Source organism: Rhinolophus ferrumequinum, chromosome 25, assembly GCF_004115265.2.
Source record: "Rhinolophus ferrumequinum isolate MPI-CBG mRhiFer1 chromosome 25, mRhiFer1_v1.p, whole genome shotgun sequence".
Classification (NCBI taxonomy): Eukaryota; Metazoa; Chordata; class Mammalia; order Chiroptera; family Rhinolophidae; genus Rhinolophus; species Rhinolophus ferrumequinum.
Genome location: NC_046308.1, coordinates 171,418 through 188,554, shown reverse-complemented (window position 1 = coordinate 188,554; position 17,137 = coordinate 171,418). Strand labels below are relative to the sequence as shown.

At 54.1% G+C, this 17,137-nt stretch overlaps 1 protein-coding gene across 5 annotated transcripts in view; it reads right to left on the bottom strand.

Annotated features, from left to right (window-relative positions):
* The window catches only part of GOLGA3 (golgin A3), a 35,449-nt gene extending 19,361 nt beyond the window's left edge, over positions 1-16,088 (bottom strand). The window contains exons 1-7 of one of the 5 annotated variants that reach the window (XM_033097443.1): positions 15,694-16,088; positions 10,387-10,699; positions 8,167-8,445; positions 5,980-6,092; positions 3,517-4,175; positions 3,001-3,112; positions 1,084-1,390 (exon numbers count right to left, since the gene is read on the bottom strand). In XM_033097443.1, the coding sequence (XP_032953334.1) occupies positions 1,084-1,390; positions 3,001-3,112; positions 3,517-4,175; positions 5,980-6,092; positions 8,167-8,445; positions 10,387-10,519 (1,603 nt within the window). In that variant the 5' untranslated portion in view covers positions 10,520-10,699; positions 15,694-16,088. Of the gene's footprint in view, positions 1-1,083; positions 1,391-3,000; positions 3,113-3,516; positions 4,176-5,979; positions 6,093-8,166; positions 8,446-10,386; positions 10,700-12,337; positions 12,505-13,120; positions 13,275-15,693 lie in introns of those variants that run through there. The other 4 variants (XM_033097446.1, XM_033097447.1, XM_033097444.1 and 1 more) reach the window with 4 other exon arrangements.
* Positions 16,089-17,137: the final 1,049 nt, after the last annotated feature.

Below are 17,137 nucleotides of genomic sequence, written 5' to 3'. Positions count from 1 at the left end.
TTTAAATTTAAAATTACACCCAATATTTGACAAAATATTTACCCCTCTAAATGAGTTTCCAAAGATTGTTTAAAAAGTGACAAAACGAACTTGACAGCTGAAGAGGCTCTGAGAGCCTTTCTCTGAAATTCTTGGGGCCAGATGCTGCCCCGGAGTGTGGCATGGAGGGGTTCTAGAGTGGCACTGCAGGTGTCCTGTTCACACGACGGGCGGACACTGGCGCCACCGTGGAATGGAGTCTCAACCTCGTGGGACTGTGGGCAAGTTCTGCTGCCCCATCAGCTCTGGTTGGGTCAGGCCTGGCAATCCAGAATTATGGAAGTATTTTTGGGTTTGGAACTTTGTGGATTTTATAATTTCTTAAGGGACTGGGTAGCATAAAATGCTCAAACACTAAAAGCAGTCTACTGTTTTCTCAGCCAGCGCTCTCTTTTTCATAGTTATAATGATAAAGCCTTTGAGAAAGCAGCTGGTCACTTTTTCTTTTACGCCATCAGACCTAAAACCTACTGTGACAAGCTTTATGGCCAAGATGCCATCCGGAGAGACGGGCCCTTCACAGCAGTGCCACTGAGCCACGCAAGCCTGGCCTGAGACAGAGCTGTCCCTAGCAGGTGGCCTGTCTTCTAGGCGGTCCCAGGATGAGAAGACAGCACTGCACAAGGGCCACCCGGTACTTTGTTGTGACCTGCCACCAAGGTTCCTGGACTCTGCTACCCGACTCGTGTCACTGCCCAGGTGACTCCCACAGGGGTCCAGATAGAGCCAAAGCTGAGCGAGGGTAGAGCAAATGAAGGTTTGCACGTTGCCTTCCATCCTTTACCCAGAAGCAACACTGCTGTGGAATCGCATCGCAGCTGTACCCCCCACCCAACAATGGCCTCTGAGGGCAGACTGAGAGCAGTGAGTACTACCCACGCCCAGAGTCCACATCCAAGCCCCAAGACCTCCCCTGCGCACGTGCAAAGACGGACACGATCCCAGGGCTGGACCAGAACGATGACCCACTTCAGAAAGGTGGCGGGTCCCGCACATTGGTACACGGGCACGCCACCAGCCCCCAGCTGCCACAGGGCCACGCACCTGTGTTGTCCTTCCTGAGCATGCTGGCCTGCATGTCCTCCACTTTGGCCAGCAGCCGGCGGTACTGCTCCTCTGCCACCTGCAGGTCACTGTGGGAGGAGGCTAGGCTGGCATTCTTGGCTTCCAGTATGTTCTGCAGGTCAGTCATGGCTCGCTCCAGGTCCCAGCAAGACTGTTTCAAAGTATCCACCTCCGAGCTGAGTGAGTCCTGCTTCTGCTGGCTGCTGTGACTCTGCTCCACGTGGGCCCGCAGCCGCGTATCCAGGTGTGCAAGCTGCGCCTGCAGCTCTGCCTTCTCTTTCAGCGCCTGCAAAGACCGCCAGGCAGCACAGTGACGCTCAGACCACCACCACCTCCACCCTGGCTATGAAGAAGCTGCCTGAGCGAACCAGTGACATGACGAGAGGTGCGGCCAGGCGAGTTATGGAGGACAGCACCATGCTTTCCACACCACTCGGTCGTCCAGCACGACCGTTATCCCCAAAGAGATTCTCCAGACAGGCCCAGGGGCAGGAAGGTGACGTCGGAGTGGGGCAGCACCTGGAGATGGTTGTGCAAGCACCCTTCCACCCGCTAGGATGCTGGAAAACATACTTGTTCAAAACCCCAAAAATTGTGCAAGCACGCGCACACACAGAATAAGCATAGCAGGAGTCCTGAGGGACCAAGATGGGGAGCAGTGAGGCTCAGACTGGAAGACAGGCTGGCAGATGGTGTCTGCAGGGAACCATTGTTTTCTGGGGGGCTCTGAGGGCTCCAGCCGGGCACCTGGGCACAGAGCAGCCTGTGGCACTTCCCTGCACTGGGCGGCAGGGCCACGGGACCACTGTGCGCAGGGTAAAGCGAGAGGCACGTGGGGCCTCCAGACACCTTGGCCCTGGGCAGCAAAGCATGTCCACAAGACCAGCAAAGGGCATGCCCCACCCAGCCCGAGGTCTGTTTCCAGGGTGTGGCAAGACTTACACATCAACACACCCTAGGGCAAGACCATCACCGTGAACACAGACTCCGCCAACAATGGAAGAACAAACACCCAGAGAAACCGCATTAATGGAGCCAGCGTAGTGGGATTCTAAAGCAGGTGTGTGTTCATGGAGAAGCCAGAAAAGATCGCACCCGGGCAGCCGGCAAGGGCCTCAGTGAGGACACAGCTGAGGAGCAGAGCAGCGTCCCAGGATGGCAGATGCAGAGCAAAAGCAAGATACCAGGGCTGGACGGCCACTCAAATGGCACTTGGCGAGCCCGCGTTCTGAAGGACTGAAGTGAAGATTGCACAAGCGCGTGGGCTGTGACAGAGCAGGCGTCACTGTCCCTGGACGGCGCTGCACACGGAGCCACAGCACACCTGAGTGGGGCCCACTGGGACGGAGCGGCCCCTCCCCCTGCCAAGAGAAGCGCCCTGGCTGCTGTGACCTTCCTGCCACCTCGCAATGCCCGTGGCCCCGCTCTCCAAGCCAGATGGCCAGCTGGATGCAACCCAACTGGCTTACTCTAAATGTTGACAAGAAAGCTGGAAATTAAGGAACGGAAAATGACTTTTCAGGCATGTGCTAACCAGATAGAGCAAAGTTCATTATCAGGAAAAGCAGATCCCACAGCAAAAACTATTAGAGGGGGAAACATAACAATTATAACGTGTCAGAAAAAGGTGAACTCCACTAAAGGAATTAAACTATTTGCATCGTCAGGTATCTAAGAGCAGAGACAGGAATCTTCTAGGCACATCCTGAGATACGGGGACACAGGGTGCCAGCGCAGTCAGGTGGCAGACTCACGCCTCTCTGAGGCTGACACTTCAGGCAGACAAGCGTGTGATGAGAGGTGAGGCACGCCTGCCGTGGCTCGTTCTCAGACGAGAAACTGGACCCAGCGGCCAGGAGGCACGAGGCACATAGCACACCCACCAAACATCATTACCTGACTGGCCTCCAGTGACAAGGCCTCCAGCTGTCCTTCGAGTCTCATTTTTTCTTTCAGAACCTGCAACATTTCATCGTGCGTTTCAGCCACAGAACTCTCCAGGGACATGCTGGAGGAAGAGGCAGGCAGAGGGTCAGGCAGTGGGAACAGGAGTGACCGTCATGCTTCTTTACTTTGCTGCTTCTCCAAATTCCACCCACCCAGCTGCTCTCCCCGCTTCCCCCGTTTTTTACAATAAAGAAGTAAACAGATTTCAGTGGAGAGCTACCCCATCCAGAGTCGGACATTTTCAGCCACGACGTATGTGACTGAATGACCTCACGAGAATGTGAGCCCTGGTTAGCACTGGGCTGGCTCAGAGGCGGCTGCACAGAGACTAGAAGAGCCTCTCGATACTGCAGACGATTACTGAGTAGCTCGGGTTCCGTTTTCACAAAGCACCAGGTTTGCATGTAAATGGCCCTGTACAGACTCAGGACGGAGTGAGAGACGAGTGCTGGCCGGGCCGCCCACCTGCTGCAGATGCTGTTTGCCGGGCTCCGCGTCACGCCTTTGGCCTCCCGGGCCTGGTCTTGCTGCTCAGCCGCAGCGGCCTGGAGGATGTCAGTGATGGATGGGAACTGGCCCAGGGAGCTGGCGGCAATCTCCTGGCCGCCGACCATATAGGAGGCTTCACGTGCGGTCACGGTACTCGCCGCGAGGCCGCCCACCCCTCGGGCAGACACGCTGCTGTAGGAGGAGCTGTCACTCTCGTTCCCATCGGCCTCAGATACGTCGTCTCCCGTCAGAGATGCATTCTCCAGGTGGTCATCGGCCTCAGGACACAGACTCACTGCAGATACCACTGACGCCACGCTACTTTGGCTCTGCATCAGGGAGCCCCTGCCAGAGTCCGAGGCCGGGACACTTGCGCCAGAGTTCCCAGAGTCTGCGTCTTCAGTTCTGTAGTCAGCCAGAGACCGAATCTTGCTTGATCTGGAGCTTTTTCTCTCCTTCTGATGTGCCAGGAGCCCTAAGCTGCCCACCTTGGGCCCCCGAGGGACACTCGTGCGCAGGAAGGAGTACTCCTTCGTCATGGCCACCGTACTGGCCCTTGGTAAGGCTTCTGGGTTCAGCATGAGCTCAGGGTCAAGTGTGCTGAAGGGTCGTGTTTTAGCTGCAGGCTGACTGGACTGAGAAGGAAAGAAAAGCACAATTACATTTACAATCGACAAGCATTGACAGGCAGCATTTAAAACCTGGCGTCTGGAAAGGCTGCTGAGCTTGCTCCCTCCACAGACCCCGTCCCTGTGGTCTCACTGCCTCCTGTCACGTCAGTAACCAGCGCGAGCACCCGACTTAATGGCTGTGACCTGACCCCCCCAAACACCTACTAGAGCAAGTCGTCGCCCATCAGACCTCCTTTATCAATTTCCTGGCTACTCTCCACATTTACTTTTTTAGATAAACTTGAAAATTTTCATAAAGTTATAAAACAAGTCCCGTTGAATTAGAACTACGTTAACTTTACAATTACTTACAGGACAATGAGCTGTTTCCCTCCATTTATTCATCCTGCTTACATGTCCTCAGCAGAGTCATGTAGTGTTCATCTAGACTCTCGATGTCTTGGCTATTTTGATTGCCATTTTAATCGAATGCTTAGTTTATCATTTTGTCATTATTACAAATATTATCTTTCCTCACTAACATAACTGGTCATGTGAAGATAACTACTGATTTTCAATATCTGTATTTTTAAACCAATTTTCTGAACTGTAGTTATTTTATTAATACTTTTATAACTTTAGAATAATTTTTTCAGTTGATTTTCTGGAGTTTCTCAAGGCATCACCAACACCTGCAAACAGTACCACTTCTCTTTTCCAATGTTTACATTTCTTACTTCTCCTCCTCACATCATCACGTTGCCCAGAACTTCCCCATGGCCTTACATGAGATTACAGAGGAAGGAAGACACTGCTGCTTGACGCTATTTCAGTGGGACTTTTATAGAGAAACTGTCTATCCCACGTTATTGTGCAAAGTCAGTGCCACCCCAGTGGGGTGGGGGACAGAGAAGAATTAGAAACATGTTAAAATGACAGTGGGACCCACCGGCAGCATAACGGAGCACGAGTGGCTAGAACACAGTAAGGGGGCAGGGCAGACTGGACCCCCAGATATTGACACACACGTAACGCTGCAACAGTCAGCTCCCCAAGCACTAGAAAAGCAAGCAGCAGACAGGCTGACGACACAGGTCGCAGCCCAGGAATCGGCCTGAGGACGGTGGCTTTGCAGGTATGTAAGGAGAACCCCAGGAGGCAGCACTGTGACCACGAGGGAGAGAGGCCCACAGAGCCATAGCTCCGTCCTGTGAAAACAAACAGCCAACCCTGATGGGGACCTGTCACTACTTACTAAACCATTCACTGAAAGCATTTTTAAGTTAATTTAAAATTATTTTCGCCTGAAATTTTTCAAGTTTGCAGAAAAGTTGGACGAAGTGTGCAATGAACATTCCCACCCCCCTTGCCTGGAGTCACTCGATGTGATTTCCAAGCTGCTTTCATCAGGAGCCTGACGAGAGTTCTGTACCCGAGCAGGACTGATGACAGCACACCCTGCGGGCACACGTATTGGGCATCTGTGACATGGCACATATGCTAACTCTGCACACCACGTTCAGGAGACACTGTAGCACACATAAAACAAACCATGAAGGAAGCGCAGGACCGGCTGCTTGCACACAGAGCAACGACACCCACAGGGGCGCTGTCGTGACTCCCATGGCAGGTGCAGGAGTAAAATGTACTTCCTCTGGGGAGGCGGAGCACGTAGGTGGGACCCAGAGCCCTGCTGGGGTCTCTCAAAGGGGCTGTGGCCCAGAGGAGGGAGAGTCTTTGTGGAGAAGCACAGAAGCCCACCCAGGACTGCACCTGGTTGCTCTTCACACGTGGCATCTCTGCGAGCTGGCGCAGGACACGGACTCACCCTTTCTTGCTGGCGCTTCACCCTGTACTGCGCCAGCTGTTCTTCCAGCCGCCTCTGAGCCTGCAGTCGGACCTGCTCCTCCTTCTCCGGGGGCAGTGAGGCCTCTGTTGAGCCTGTGGTGGGAAGTGGCCATTCAGAAACTCACGAAGCACCAGGGCACAGAGGTCAGAATGGCAGCGTGGCTGTTCTGCATTCAATTACCAACGTGATTTAGCTTCTAAACAATGCTGTCCAGTTGGAAAGGACGACTTCCAGACAGAGACAAATCTGTGAGCCCTGGACACTGGCTGCAGACAGGCCCTGTCCAGGGTCTGCGCTCCTGCCACGAGGGTGTCACTCTCTACAGCACCAGCGGACACAGCACAACATGGGCAACTGGCCCTTTGTGACAAAGCAACTGAGTTCAAAGTTGGTGCCGTGGTGAGTGCAGAGGCTCAGGGGTCCTCGGCCCTTGCCAAGCTCTAACGCTGACCTCTGACGTCACAGGGAAGAGTGAGGGGCAGTCCTGGACTCACAGTCACACAGTCATGTCACACCAAACGTGCTCTTTCTGCAGCTACATTTGGAGGTACTTGTATAACTGGATCCACAGCTTACATAAATTCCTGCAATAACGACTCATGTTACAGTTTTGGCCAATAACAGACTTTAAAATACCGAAACCCAAACCTTCTATTTTGGGTATAAAGGGCTGAGCAATCAATGTAATAGTACGACAGTCACAGGTTTCTCCCATTCAGCAGACGTGTGTGTGGCACACTGCCGAGGGGCCATGCTGATGAGAGCAGGTTATGTCCTAATTTGACCAGCTTCAGACGTGGGTTCTCAGATGAGTAGCTGTTGTTTTAAATGATCCCTGAAACCTGAGAGTTGCCAAGTTCACTAGGAAGCCACCAATGTCATTACTAAGCTGTGCGTTTAACACTGGAAAGACCTCTAGTACTTTTCACCAGGTTAAGTGGTCCAGGTGGCAGAAACCCAGAGGCCGGTGACCAAAGTCAGCAAACAACACTGGAGACACAGACTAGGGTTGGGATGATGGGTGGACACTTGCCGGGAAGGCAGCGGCAGCCACAGGCTGCTGCCATGTGGGCGCCTGGGCCAGAGCTCACACACCCCTCAGATCAGGAATCCAGGCCTCTACATGATGTCTTTTGACTTAAATGTTGACAATTAGTTTACAGAAAATTTAAAAGACACTATGGCCCTAACAAAATAATGCCTGTGAGGAAAAAGCAAACAATCCAAAAGAAAAATGGGCCAAACATATGAACCGACAGCTCACAGAAAGGAATGGCCAAATGGGCAGCAGATAAAAAGGTGCTCAAAGCCTCCATTAACCAAGGAACTGCGAGTCACAAGTTACAGTAACAAGGACGCCTCAGCAGCCATCAGACTGGTGGAAAGTAGCCTGTCCCTGAGAGGACGCGGGAGGCAGTCCCCACGCCAAACAGGCATGGCAGCAGGACTCTCGTGAGGAAAAAAGCACCCTTCTGTCCAAGAAGCCTGTATCCGGGATGTCCCCGAGATTCAAACGCGCTGCCACTCGGGCTCCTGGACAGCCTGGCAGGAATGAACGTGGGGCTGCAGCAGACAAAGGGCATTCTCAGCACAGCAACACCAAGTGAGAAAACGTGAGCACATACTCGCACTTAAAAACAATGAGCCAAGCCTGGCTGTTTACAGGCCTGGAAGAGACCACGTGGAGGTGCAAGCAGCATGTGTGACCTGGTCCCATCAGGTAAAATTCCAGGCATGTGGGAGACAAGGCCTGGCACTTTCTTGGACTCCCAGGCTGCCAGTGTGTGACTTGTTCAGGCCTGAACCCCCGGGGATCAGCACAAAAATAAACGCTGATTAAAGTAATTCATAAAAGAAAGCTTTCAAAGTGTTTAAGTGTTGAGATCAGTTTCCCACGGCTGCCTGCTCACCACCTAGGTGAGAAGACGCACACAGACCCGCCCTGTAGGTCGGACCTGCAGCAGCACGGCCAACCCCGGACCACACAGGAGGGTGCTCTCTGTGTTATGGAACTTCTGATAAACACACAGTCCACCAGCAACAAAAGACGGGCAGAGGGTCAAGCAGGGAGCTGGTCAGGGCCCCGGCCTGAGGGGTGGTGAGTGGCAGGGGCTCAGGAGGGGGCTGGGAGAGAGCGGGGAAGAGCCGGGGGGAAGGGATGCTTACACAGTTGAGTTTCTTGCATAGGAAGACTCAGCCTGAGAGACTGCAAAGCTTCTTTTCTAACACTGCCCTCAGCACTAGGCCCCTGAGACTTCCTTAGGTTGTCATGGAAACCAGCCACACCTGGAGGGACAGCAGGACCCACTGGGCTCGTGGTGGGACCGAGAGCCGGTGGAGGGTCTGGGAGCTGTGGCGTCGGCCCGTTCTGACAGGTGTCCCCCTGGCTGGGTGGGCCCCAGCTTTGTCTTCCATCGGCAGCTCTGTTAGCCTCAACACTGGCATCTGGAAGAGAGAGCACAGGGGGCCATCATGATCGTAACACCACATCAAGTCATTTTCCAGACACGCAGCTAAAACAGGAAGAGAATCTAGAGATATGAGCACGAGCTGACCCCACACGCTCATTCTGTTTCCTCTGAGAGGACAGCAGGCCCTCGTCCTCCTGTGGGTAGGAACGGGGGACCAGTCCCCTGTCCTCTCGGGGCCCGACACCCTCACCTGCGGGATGCCCCCACCCTCCACACTTGGTTTGAAAAATGTTAAGTAGTAATGTTTCCTTTTCCTTTGAACAAGACCAATGGGAAACCTTATGAAACTGTTTTAAGAAAACAGCAAAAGGAAAATGCTTCAAGCTGACAGCGTGTTACTGCAGTGCTGACCAGCCACAGCCTCATGTCCACTACGGGCTGATTCCATCGTCATTTCGAAGCATAAACGTACCCTCCCACCTGAGAAACCTGAGCAGGACTAGCCGATCAGAAGGATCTCGGCAAACCCAGTCTGGCCAGTGACGACTACACACCCATAGCGAGCTCAGCTCCCCCCACTCTCGTTATCATACATGCACTCGTTTACACGCTCAACCTATTTCCTATCCAAAGGGAAAATGGAAGAAAGGCTTCTTACGCAGCCCCTCACTGTAGTGGGCCAGCCCGTCGGCAGATGAAGAACAGAGATGGTGTGTGCGGGGAGGAAGGGGCTTCCAGGAGGGGCTCTGGAGGTGCCCAGCCCACACCGCCCAAACCTCTCATGGGGTCTGCATCCCCTGGGTCTGTGACATCCCAACACACACCCAGGAGAGTTCTCTTTGCACAAGCAAATTCAGAATGGGTTTCTGTCACTTGAAATGTGAATCCCAACTAAGATGGCTACTCAGTCACCCCTCCCTGAAAGGGAGGCCAGAGTGCCAGCAGGCGCCACAGGCATGCAGCAGGGCGAAGGGACTGACACGGCTCTGACACAACGGCTGGACCTACACAAATGGCCCCTTCAGCTCCAGAGCGCGCGCGCGCGTGTGTGTGTGTGTGTGGTGGGGAGGGGAGGCGCTGCATTTCAGAAACAAGTTAATCAGGTCAATACTGTTAATACTTCCTTATGTGTTTATACATCTAGGAGAGTCTGAAACTTCACTTTCATATAACAAAGTCATTTTTGAGTATCATACTGCACTTAAAAGAACGTGTGAAAGTAGGAAGGCCCAATGAACAAGACTACTGTTTCAGAACAGCCCAACTGCGGACTAACAGATAGTGATGACGGACGTGTCCCAAGTCCTGTGTTTTCCGTCTCTGAGGTACGGGCAGCACTAGTCCTGTTTATACCAGGAGGCTTCAGGGCGCTTCCTGGTGGGCCTACGAGCTGGCTCACCGTCCGTCTGTCCACTGTGGAGCACTCGGTCGGGGCCCACGGCGCCACCGGCCTCACCTGGCACGACAGGAGTGCCCTCAGCACAGCCGTTCAGGTGCCTGCACATCGCTTCACAAGAACTAGAAGGCAATTCTGCTAGGAATCAGTCCACACCCTACAGTTTTCAGGCACACACTGACCCTGCTGGCCAGGAGGGCGCAGGAGAACCAAGTGACTGACTCACCGGTACTTCTGAGGCACAAATACCCGGTCAGCAGACAGGCACATACGCTCCGATAACCCTCAGGTCACTACTGGACCATCCTGGGTCCTAGTTAGCAGGCAGACTACGAGGCAGGGAATAGGCCCTAAGGGGAGTGCGCCCCGTCCCGCTGGAGCAGACAGTGCGACACCCCTATCCTGCTCCACATGCACGGTACCTGACCGGAAGCCGGCATCACGCATCTGGTTACTGACAACGCACTTTGAATGAGAAGTTCACCCTGGGCTTACACAGCAATGTTTCTCCAAAGCCCAAGCTCAGCCACGTCCTCTTGTTGAAAAGGCAAAATGCCAGCAGAGCAGCTGGTGACTTACGCTGAGCTTCATCCCACTGGTTAGGCGGTGCCCGCGAACCTGGGGGCCTTGGGAGGACATTGGGATGAGCGGAGGTGCCGCTGCTGGATCCGTCCTCCAGGGAGCCGGCCTGCACGGCCGACGTACCATCCATGGTCACGATGACACCGGCTGGGCTGACAGTCAGGGGCTGCAAGTGAGCTGCTGGCAAGTTCTGTTTCTGCCATCACCAACAGTCACGAGCTCCTGGGGAGGGCAGCACGAGGTTTTCCATTTTCAGGAGATTTAAAGTCTCATAAATGGCTCAAAATCAAAGCAAATAGTATCATGACACCTGATAAGAGGGAAAAGGAAATATTATGCAACTTCACTTGTCAGATTTGAAGTATCAATTCCCAATTTGCATCTGTGTAAGCAAATTCAGACTGAATCATTCAACAAATGATCCTTAAGCACCTACCACCCGCTAGGTTTTGACGGTAAAATGCTGAACCAGCCACCCAAAGCCCATTCCTGAAGGCACGTACTGCCCTTAACCGTGCTGGCTAAAGACGGTCCTGCCAGGACAGACAAGCTCCGTAACTGGCACTGTTGTCTTCACAGGTGGCCACTGAGCTGGGGGGTGGTGCTGGGGCACCTGAGAAACTGAGGTTTTATTATTTAAATCTGACTAATTTGAGAGAAAACGCTGCAGGTGGCCTAAGCGCTCACAGGGCAGCTCCCCTGCCAGGTCCCCTGGCGTGTTGGCGCTGAGGCCATAGCTCAGAAGCTCAGGGGCAAAGTGAAGGAAACCAGTGCAGGGAACGTGGTGACTGCACCGCTCGGGGAGCACAGGGGAGGAGCCACGGAGGAAGGACAGCATGTCAGAATGCGGACGGAGAGCATCCACGCACGGACCAGCTAGTCCTTCACTTCTGGGAAGAGCAACCCTCTTTTAGCCCATCTGCTCGGCTCGGTTTAAGGGAGCAAAACTTTACCCAAAGTTTGGCGACTGCCTATCGCTGTTGAAGTATATCGAGGATGTCACCATAGGTACCACCCACAGACGAGGTGCGAGCTAGTGGTCACTGTACTTCCCTTAAAAGTACAGTTCTATGTTATTCTCTGTTCTGTTCCACTTCACATGTTTCAGGACAAAGTGACACGACCTTCCCCTCCAGCTCACAAATCCCACACAGATATTTGAGGTGAGAGCCTAGCAGTGGCCCTCACAGGAGGAACAGTGGGGTGTAGTGTGCCTGTTTCTCCAGGAGCTTGTACCCTGATAATCCTCTCTCACCCTGTCACCTGTGAGCCTTGGCTGGCATCACCCGCCCTACCCACGCAGCAAACGAGCAGTCATGGAATGTCCCTCTACGAACCCAGGAGGTGGGCTCGCAGCTCTAATAATGCACACATTCCTCTGCTGTCCGGCCCCTTACAGGCCAGACACTGGGTTAACAGTAGTGCTGGAAAGGATATAAAAAGGTTGTGTCTACTACTGAGCATGGAACTAGCACCAAAGGTTTGCACTAGAAAGGGCTGCCGATAAACACGTGTGGAAACACAAGGACCCCAAACCCACTGCAGCTCATGAAAAAGCTCCCAGTTCCTGGCTCCTGGAAATACTCGACATCTGATGGGACATGGACGGAGTCACTGAGGCTGGACAGAACCTGACCCTGAGTACGACACATTCTCAGGCTCATTTTTGTCTCTACAGCAACTGGTAACCTCTTTCATCCCGGAGAGACTTTCCAGGTCAGAGGGAGGGAAGTGGGGAGAAGAGGCTCTGGGAGGCCCCACACCTATACTTGCACTCCCGACAGGCCCCTCTGAAAATCACTGTTTCCTAGGCTCCCGGCTCAATGGAAAACCACCACAACGCTCCCCACCCCCCTCCAGCCTGCCTCTCAGCCACAACCGCAACAACCCCTGGGCCGGCTGGTGGGAAACTGGCCAGGCCACGATGAGGTGCTACAGAGACACCTACAAGGCAAGGGAGGTACGTCAGCACAGGATGGCCAAGCTGTCCCCTTCATGGCGGGCTTGCCACTTCAAGGACAGATGATGACAGACGACACGTAAGAACAGCGGGGAGCGTGGAATCAACTGCCACTGCATATGGCATCGTGTATGGGCTGCTCATCCGGCAATCCCCTTAACAAAAGAAAACGTCTGTATTTTGCTCTGAAATGTGGGTGCAGAGGCCTAGGTCACTGTTGTGCTCCCTAGGATGCGTGAAAAGATGACAATGACAGATGAATGCTTGTCAGGCAGAAGCTGGTCCCTCTGCGGCGGGTGGCCTCCTCCCCTTGACCGCCAGGCAAACTCCCACGGATCCCTCAGAGTCTCCCGCAGGCATAGTGCCCGTCTCTCAGGGCCTCAGGTACAGCACCTGCCTGGCCCACGCCCGTCTGCACCACAACACGCCTGCGTGCCCATCCCAGCGTGTGCCCACCTCCGCCACCATGCGGTCAGAGGCTGGAGGCAGCAGCCCCCACTCTGGACTGCCCCAGCCCTCCAACAGCCCTACTCAGAGTGGTGCCCAACCTAGGACCCAAGTCCCAGCCCCGAGAGCCCAAGCTAGTGGTTCCACAACAAGACGAGAGTGTCTGCATCCGGGCGCATCACAGAAAAACTCTAACTATTCCTACTACAAATACCTGGGAGCTACACTTCCAACAGGGACAAAGGACAAAGGCCACCCCGGCCCAGGGAGCAATGTCGCCTGGGTGAGAAAGGGAAGGAGCACAGCCTGCAGGACCGCACTTACCTACTAAAGACAGATCATGCCAAATAGTGACGGGAGGCAGAGAGGCAGCCAAGGAGCTGCAGAGGGAAATGTGCCGCTGAGGCATGCGGTGGGGACGCCTGGCCCGACGCTGCTCAGGAGAGGGAACACTGGCTGAGATGTCCGAAGTCCACTGCTGAAGGCACGCCAAGCATGGAGACAAATGTGTCAGCTGCCTGAGCCCGATGCCATCACATACTCCACTCACTGAATTCCCTCTCTTTGGATTTATCGCCAAACAAGAGACCTTTGATGCCCACGCAGTGCCCCCTCGGGAGACGGCTGGTGCAGCCCTCCAGAACACGAGACCCCACAGCTGGGACTTGTTTTGTCACTCATGAAGATGCGTCCCGTTCCCACCTGGCTCCTTCTGAAGCTGGACAAGACACAGAACCCACTGACTGCCCAGGGCGGCCACTGGGGAAGTGACACTTCTCCCCGTGGGTAAGAAGCTGGCACTGTCTGTCATCCTCAGCCTCCTACGAATTTTACTGAGCATGACTCAGTCGTTCAGGGCCTCATGACCTCAGACCGTTGACAAAAACAGGGCAAGGAGGAGGGTCAGAGAGCTGGGAGCACATCCCAAGGAAGTCGTCGCCAGTAACATGCATTCCATTTTGTGATTAGAAAAAAGTAAAGACATCAGTCTCATCACAGCACCATTTACTGGCTCCCTGAACTCGCTGTTTCCTGGAGGGAAAGAAGGGACAGGGCAAAGCTCTCACTTAGAACTTCGCAGTGTTCTGAACTCTAGGTTCAACCCTGTCTGACATCCAGGGACCTCGCACTGAGAAACCACTGCTTCAGGCCCCCCCACAGAAGAGCACAGGACTCCGGCACCATCCTCCCCCCATTTCACTTGTTCCTGTTGGCAATCAGAAACGGAGCATGGCCAAGGGTAACACAGAATTTCGTTGAGGAGATAGTGTTCCACTGAGGCCAGACTAGTAACCAAAAGTAAACAGAGGCCGACACACAAAGTGAAAACCCTGCCACACCTCATGTCACTGCACAGAGTGCTGTGCAAAGGACAGGCTCAGGCACCAGCCATCTCGGCTTCAAATCCTCACTCTTCCTCCCTCAGCTGTGAGATCAGGGCAGATTCCTTAACCTCATCAGTAAGACTAAGAAAAATACTAAATTTTTGCCAGGACTAAACGTAACAAGGCGCAGGATCTGGGCCAGGCCCTCAATAAACGGTAGCTATTATCATTAGCGTTATTTTTCCTTCAAACGTTGCTTGTCAAGATAGGTAAAAACCAGAGCAATGCATTCTCACTCAAGCACGTACACTGCCCTTAGGCAACGCGCCAAAAGAAGGGGGGCGGGGCTACTCCTGAATTCGCGGATGTCAGATGATTTTTATTTCCTTTCTTCAATATTCAAGATAGACTGTAAGTGAAAACTATCACTCCAGAAAAGGGTTATGTTTGCAATATTAAAGGGACAATTCAACACTTAGAAAATCCATGAGTCACCTGCATATGGCTCACAATGTCCCGGTGGTTTCAATCACACTGACAATAAAACTCAAGCCTCTTACCATAAACTCGGAAGCTGCGTACTATCTGGCCCCTCCCCCACTGCACCCTCGTCCCGAGCACGTTCCTCCTTTCTCATTACATCTTTGTCACACTTCTCTTCCTGAGAGTGCCAAACTTGCTCCTCCCTCAGGGAATTCTGGCTGTTCGTTCTGCCAGAAACACTTATTCCGCCGCTTTGCATGGCTGGCCTGTCTGTCATAGAGACCTTGGCTCAAAAGTCACCGACGCCCACAGGCCAAGCCGCAGACCGCCCCCCAAGCCCGACCCCGTGCTCTCAGCAATTACCTCCCTTACTGTCCCTATGCCTCCACTACAACGCAAGCTCAGGGAGGCCAAGGACCCTGACACGACTTCACTCCTTGTATTTCAGGGCCTACAATGACAGCGCCCGTCACACGACTGACTGGCAACACGTTTGTTGAATGAAGCCTGAGCTGTTCACCTGCTTCACACCAATGACAATGCCTGGCCCACCGCCTCTGGAAAGTGTCACTGAACCGGAGAAACACCTCTAAGCAGCCGGAAACGAGATGCAGTCCAGGAGGAGGGAGACGCAAAGAGCCACACGGATTCTTTAAACCTGGCTTCACACTGACCACGCGACACCACGTCACGCTTGTCATCTTGACAGGAGTTGTACAAAACGGCTCCTGCGCTGCCTGCAGGTTCCTACGCAGCTCCAACAGCAGCTGCGGGCGCCTTTGGAACAAATCAAGCCCCGTCACGCGTAGACAGCGTTCGGAGGACTCGAATGCAAGGACATTTACGAAGCCAGGTCCGCTAACACCTGCACAAGCCGGCTTCCAGGCCTCGAGCTACCAACGGTGAGGAGCGCGACTAGTGCGGGGCGTCGCCGCGCCAGGGGGAGACGCGGCCGGCCCTCGGGGCCCGCCCAGGCCCCGCCGCCCCTCGCCCGCCTCCCGGCCTTTGCCCCGACCGCGCCGTGGTCCCAGGGCAGCCCCGCGCGCTCTCCGGCCGGAGTCCCTGTCGGGGAGCTTCCGCGACCCTCACCCCGGCGCTGAGGAAGCCGCGGTAGCGGCCCGGCTCTGCTGCTCAGCGGAGACGTGGCCGCGCGGGAGGCGGGGCGGGGAACGGCGCGACGACGGCCTCCGGCCCCCCGGAAACAGCCTGTGTGCGCTACTTCCGTTCCGGAAGAGAGAACGTCCTCTTCTCGCCAGCAGCCGCCCTCGGGCAGGGGCTGCTCCGGCCGCAGGGCCGGGATGGAGCCCACTCACAACTGGCCCGAGGCGAATTTCAGAAAGTGAGTTTGCGGCTCCTTCCCGTTTAAAAGCGCAGCTTCCTGGCTTGTAGGACCAACTCCGAGAGGAAGCCAGACAGTTCAGCTTCCGCCGGAAGTGGCGTGTCCAGGGCTCTGGCCCCCGCCTCGCCCAATTTGCCAGGTTGTGGGCGTGAACACCTCCCTGCCACGCTCCTGTTGAGGGCGTGGTTAGGAAAGGCCGGGTGGGCGTCCCGGCGGCGCGGAGGTGGGGCGCCGAGGCGCCTACGCACCACAAGCCCCTGCTCTCCCAATGCGGTAGTCCTTATTTATCCTTCAGGTGCCAATGCAAATGACTCCTGCTTTGGAACCATAGTAACGTTTTACCTTTTCAACACCCCCCCCCCCAAAAAAAAAAGTTGGCAATTAGGCTTGAGGTTTAGGAGGCTTTTTTTCCTTCCTTGCCTAGATACCAAATTGTTCCAGCACCTTTTACTGAATAAGACTATCCTTCCTCCATTAAGTTGCTTTTGCACATTTGTCAAAATGGATTGGCTGGTTGTGGGGGTGTTTCTGGGTTCTCTGTTCCATGATCGCCAAGTCTATCCCTCTGCCAACACCACAACCTCAAGCACCATAGCTTTGCAGAAAGCTGTAATATCTGGTAGGTGATTCCTCCCACTTTGTTCTTTCTCCTGATTATTTTAGCTATGCTGGGGCCCATGCCCTTCCATATAATTTTTAGAATAAACTTGTCCATCTACAAAAATCCTTCCTGGGACTTTAGTACGAATTACCATAAAACTATAGATCAATTTGGGGAGAACTGACATCTTTACTGTTTTTTTCATCCATGAACATGGTATGCCTCTCCACTTATTTAGTCTGTACTTACCCTGCTACACTCACTTTTGCTGATTTCTCAAGGGATAGAATAGAAAGTAGGGTATTTGAAGCAAGGGCACACACTTGCAACAGAGAAATAACACAGCATGTGGCACTGGGAACCCAAGTGGGACTTGGGCCTGGGGACAGGCTGAGAGAGGCTGTGGGACGCAGCTGAACCTGCTCCAGGGCTGGGCCCATGAAGCCAGAGACAAACATGAAGTTCCCTCTGCACAAGCCAGCCACATGCCCCACAGGGAGCCTGCACCGCAGGGGCGGGCAGGGCTCTGACCCACCTGTGGGCTGGGAGGGGCCTGAGAAACGAGTACAGAGGATCATAAAAACATTGTGTGG